The 6,001-nt window shown below is 33.0% G+C and overlaps 1 protein-coding gene across 1 annotated transcript; it reads right to left on the bottom strand.

Moving 5' to 3' along the window:
- Positions 1–2,880: 2,880 nt before the first annotated feature.
- Positions 2,881–5,310, bottom strand: LOC101515113 (uncharacterized). Its single transcript, XM_004498199.4, has one exon. The coding sequence runs from the start codon at positions 5,234–5,236 to the stop codon at positions 3,278–3,280; it is 1,959 nt and encodes a 652-aa protein (XP_004498256.1). The 5' UTR covers positions 5,237–5,310; the 3' UTR covers positions 2,881–3,277.
- Between the last annotated feature and the right edge of the window lie 691 nt (positions 5,311–6,001).

The following is a 6,001-nucleotide window of genomic DNA, read 5'->3' as shown; positions in this document are numbered from 1 at the left end:
TAACCGACATTTTATCTCAATTATTTGTGATTTTGTTGCTTTTCGTTGGTTTTAGTTTTTGGATTTTTTACCCATATATTCTACTTTTGAAAAAACTTAACTAAAATACTCCACTTTCAAAAACTGTTACCAAAATGCCCTACTTTTTAGGGCAAGAAGGAAAACTCTCCCTGGAGGAGCGATACACCAAAGAAGCAAAAAAATTTCCCCTAGTAGGAGGTCGCTGGCCGGGGATGCGACCTCCCAAAGGGTTTTAAAAAAAAAAATTATTCATTTTTTGGTTTTAATTAATTGTTAATAATTTAATAAATATTTAAATTAATAAATAATTATATTAAATAATAAATTTATAATTAATAATAATACTACATAAATAAATTATTATTATTATTATTATTATTATTATTATTATTAATTATTATTATTGTTATTATTATTAAAAATTGTTATAATTAAAAATTATTAAAATTAAATTAAAAATAATAATTATTATTAATTATAATAATAATTATTATTATTAATTATAATAATAATAATTATTATTAATTATTATTATAGTTATTATTATTAAAAATTGTTATGATTAAAAATTATTAAAATTAAATTAAAAATAATTAAAATTAAAATGGGAAATTAATATTATAACTATTAAAAGTAATTAAAATTAAAAATAGTAAATTATATTATAAATTTAAAAGAAATTACATTAATAACAAAAATTACATTAATAACATTAAATAAAATATATTAAATTAATCAAAAAAATACATCTTATTAATGTCCACCTAAATGACCTCCAGTTCCACATCTAGGATTTCGTCGAACTCGTCTAGCCCTTTGAACGAGTTGAAGTTCTTCTGGTTCATCCTGATCATTATCCTGAACGTTAGTTGTAGGTGGATTAGAACCACTACCAGTTGTTTCCATATAAGTTTGAGACGGAATATTATACATGAAGTCAAACACAGCATAAGCCGACTCAGGAGTTGTGCACTGAGTTCCAAACTTTCAATCTCATCCATTGATTAAAAATTATCGACGGATGTGGATGATCCAATCCTTGTTACTTGTTATCAACCAAGTGCACAACTCCTGAAATTGGGAACCAAGTGCAGGGACAATTGCAAGCTGAAATTGGGAAGACTCATTCTCCATATGAAGCATTTCTTAATGTGTTTGGAAAAGAACATCATGGATATGTTCGTTGTAAGGGATTTGGAATAACACCATCTCAAATTACTACATCTATTTCTCTCTCTATAAGATCAATGTCTTCCTCCAAAGCTAATGACAAGATGGAGAAAATGCAAGCTGAAATCTATAGGCTTAAGAAAAGGGATTCTGAATTTGATATATTGAAGGGGCAAATTGCTTTCTTGTTGCAAATGCAAAATTCTAGAGAAAAAAAGGTAAAAAAAAATTCTTGGCAAACTTGTTTAAAAAATCATGTGAGAAGTGTTTGTCCTTGGTTAAAAATATGAATTGTGTAATGATTGCTTATAGCTATATGAGAAATTTAGTTAAATAGTATTTGACAATATTTATCATGATTAATTGAGATTAATATATATCTTTTTTTTTTTCTTCAAGCAACATACATAGAATCGCCAATAGATGATAGACATTCATCTGAGTCTAGCTTCTAACCCGATTATCATGGAGCAACATCATTAGGGGCTAATTATATATTTTGATGAACTTCTATGTTTGATGAAGTTGTTTTGTATGTTTAGTCACTCCACTAATGTTTTGAATATTTTAACTACTTTATTTATTGTTTTAATTAAGTTCAATGTATGAATGGATATTATTTCTTTTAAAAAAATTTAAAAAAATTGAATTTAGTTACAATAGTTATATAATTGTGTATTTAAATTATGTGGATGATATTTATGAATATTTTTTTATATTAATTAATAAAAAATAGGAAAAAATTGTATCGAACTTTTTTAATTCTTAATTATTAGGTTTGCGACTGTTCAAACTGCCTCAAAATAAATATAGTGACAGTTATCAATTGTCGCAATTTTTAAGAACAAATAAATTTGAGTCTGTTTAGCGACAAATCTAACTGTCGCAAAATGTAAGTCGAGACGGTTAGAAACCATCGCACACGTTGCCGACAGTTCAAACGACGATTTTTTTAATTGTCACAAATGGTCTCGTAATGCACGAAACTGCGACAATTGAAGAACCGTCGCAATCATCTATTTGAGGCGGTTATAACTGTCGCAGGTGTCTGTTGCAACTTCCGCAAACTAATTTTTTCTTGTAGTGAGTGTTATAACAACAACAAAAAAAAGGTAAAAGTTGAAGGTTAAAAAAAATATGTACTTCTCTCACTTTCTTTCCAAAAGAGAAATAAAAAGGAGGTGAAATTTACTAAAAACATTTTTCTCTTTTTTCTTATATTTTTCTCTCTTTCTCCTCTCTTGTTTTTCTTTTTGCAAACTTTCTCTCTCTTGTTTTTCTTTTTGTAAACTTTCTTATATCAAAACTTTGAAAATTGAGTAAATAGTAATTATTGAAGGGGAATTAAAAAAAATATATTTCAATTGTGGTGATCCATGCTACAAGGAATGCTCTATCAAACATAGAAAAACTCCATCTTGTTAACCGACATTTTATTTTCATCTCCTTTATGATTTTGTTGCTTTTCATTGGTTTTAGTTTCTTCCCCAACCATTTAGTGATCTTTTGCAAAATAGAATCATGTCATTTCAATTCAATCAACATCCTCGACGTAGTCTCAGGTAAGACATCCATGTTCTCTCTTGAATATCCATAATTTCTCCAAACATATCAACCCTATAGATCACCTTTGTCATTTCTTCAATTCAAACAAACTCTTATGTAATTCGGCAGATTGAACCAATGAGATAAGACTCACAACAAAAGTTTATTGAATTCAAAAAGAGTACACAACACACAAATCTAGTAGATACACATTCATACTGACCGTAGAGCCAAAGCTGTCCTCTGAAAAAACAATGATCATCCTTACACAAAAGAAATCTCGTATATCCCCAGAAACAGCTTAAAACCCCCCTTAATAACTACCCCAACATACAAAAAGTAACTGGTAAAGTACAGCTCCGAATACAACTTCCATAGTATACCCTTAAAGCAACTAGTCTAACAATTACTTTTCTTATAAAACACGTGTCATGTTTTAGGTTTATTTTGTGCATGGTCTAACACTTGATTTTGGGCTTTAACAATATATTTCAAAATACATAATATATATTATTCTTCTTAATTATCATCAGCCTCACTATTACTCACATGTGATCCAAAGTGGTTCTTCAAATCCACCTTTAAGAACATCCTCGTCTCCTTTTCCAGAACGCAATAACGCAGCCCCTTCTCTAGCATGCCACATTGGTGTACCATTTTCATATGCATTACACGTCAACCTCTTCAACCCACTACCGTCCAACCTGACTACAAACAAATCCCCATACGGCTGAAATTGATTTGGCATAGACACTGGCTCTGCCATCACCCCACCCAAATTTGCTGTAAACAACAACCATTCTCCGTCACCACTAAAACACACATGATTCAACCTCTCTCTCTCACCATCCACACCCTTCCCCACCTCAACCCTCCTTAAATCACTCCCATCAGGCCTCACCACATAAATCCCAAACACTTCACTGTTTCCAGCATCATGTCTATTCGATGAAAACGCTATCCAATCACCCTTTGGAGACCAACATGGCATCGTATCAATCCATTCCCCTTCCGTTAACCTCCTCAAACCACCGTTAAACTCTCCATCCAATGCATCCATTATATACAAATTTTTATAACCTGACCTACCAGACCGAAACACTACAAATTTTCCATCCGGTGAGCACGACGGAAATGCATTATTTCCAGTTTCCTCTCTGGTGAGAATATTTATCGTAAACGGAATCTCCTCGCAATCCTCTCTCAAATGAACTGGGTCAAATTCAATTCGTGCAATTTGAACCGTTTTGAAAACTGACTCAAAAGTTGGACCAATACATGTATATATCACGTTCTCCTGGGTGGGGCTCCATGAATTGAAGAAGAATGTTTGTCCTTTCAATAAAGTCCAACATTTGGAGTTATTGGATCTAACGATCTTAATGCCATCTAACTCATGATCGAAGGGGATGTGATTAAACACAATGAAATCCCCTTTGGGGGAGAAACTTGGAAATGCACCGTTTATTCTTAACAATTGTAAATTACGAATCGGAGACAACAAAGATTCTAAATGTGGGATTGTTGACTCGCCTTCGGTTGACTCGCTTCTAAGTCTATGGTACCCGAGGTAGTGAGAATCAGAGGAGACGAACGGGTTGTAATGGTGAAAACTAGGGTTTATTAATTCAGTGACTTGTTGGAACGTTTGAGACTCCAAATCGAAGATCTCAATGTGTCGAAACTTATTCCCTCTCCGGCGAGTTGCCACGGCGATACGCTTCCCGTCGTGAAATGCAACTGGAGTGAAACAGTGAAGCCCTGACGGCGTTACCCTAGTTGGTGACGTCGAAACTTGAGCAAGATTCGAATTGTCTAAATCGACGCGAAAAATGCTCCACCAACCATCCTCCGCGATTCTATGGAAGAAAATGGTGGAGTCTTGCGACCACGTTGGCCATCCACCACGATCGCTAACCACCACACGTTTCTCCGGTTTAGAATCAGAGAAAACGACGATCTCCGTATCGAGCTCGCGAAAATTACCGGTGTTCCACGGCCGAGAACCGTATGAAGCAACCGCGATGAATTTTCCGGTTAGAGACACGGCTGGACTGTAATCCACAATGCCGTGAGGGGTTATTCTCGTTATGTTTCCGTCGCCGTTAACGGAAGTTGAATAAACCGCACACCAGCTCTTGAAAAGTACGTTTGGATCGTGTGCAGAAACGAAATAGAGCTTTTCATTTTTTATGATTGGCCGATCGTGGAAAAGGCTCTCAGAAACAAAGGCAAGTGGTTCAACCGGGTTTTCTTTTTCGGGTTGGGTTATGTAAATACGGGGTGACCCGGTTCGTTCTGAGATGAATACTATGCTTTGGTTTTGTTTAGATTCGGTGAACTGGGCGTTAAAGTTGACGGAGGTGCCGTCAGTGAGGCAGTGTTCATGGGATATTTGAAACGGTGTGTCGTTTTGGAGGTTAACGGAGAAAACGTCGAAACCGTATTGTGCTCTACCAACGGTGTTGAACACGATGGTTCCCGTTAATTCGTTTGCCATTCCGTTAATAGAAAGTACGAAAGTGAGTGTGTTTCAGCTGAGAAAGTGTTAGTGTGTGAAATCAAGTGCAGTGGCTGCACGGTATTTATATTGTTCTATAGTTTATCATGACGTTGATATAGTCAACTTTATACTATTATTTTTTTATATAGATTCCCTTCACATAATCGGAGTCTTTGATTTGAATTTGAAGACGATCTTTGTCGGGATGAATGTGTATGCATTGCATCTGTACTCTTTTGAAAAAATTGACGTGGCTTGTGTTAGTTTATTGTAGCAATGACCCGAAAAAAGTCAAAGAAATAGAAAATAAATTAGGAAAACATGTGTTTTTATTGATTCTTTCTTTGATAAACTTGTGTTCATTTATTGAATATAGACTAATTTTTAGAATGGATTTAGTTGAAGATATCATTATCTTTTAAAATATTATTATAATTATTTATGTCTCTGAATACTAAATATAAAAATTTATTGACAAAATCAAATAAATTAAAGAGTGGAGTTTCAAGTATTAAATTTGCTAACAATTAATATTACTATGTAGAGATATAATGTTGATTTAATGATTTAAATATAAAGTTAACATAATAGATTTAATCATCACTCTCAGCATATTACTAACAAGACTTAAATGCAATTTCAGTATTCTATTTTGTTTAAAATTAAATTTTAATCTATATATTTTTAAAATTGGATTTTTTATAATTTTAATTTAAAACTTGTAAGATTTGGTTGGTCCCTTCTATTTTTCCATGATGTAGT

Source organism: Cicer arietinum, chromosome 4 (genome assembly GCF_000331145.2).
Source record: "Cicer arietinum cultivar CDC Frontier isolate Library 1 chromosome 4, Cicar.CDCFrontier_v2.0, whole genome shotgun sequence".
Classification (NCBI taxonomy): domain Eukaryota; kingdom Viridiplantae; phylum Streptophyta; class Magnoliopsida; order Fabales; family Fabaceae; genus Cicer; species Cicer arietinum.
This window is presented reverse-complemented; position numbering and strand designations above follow the sequence as displayed.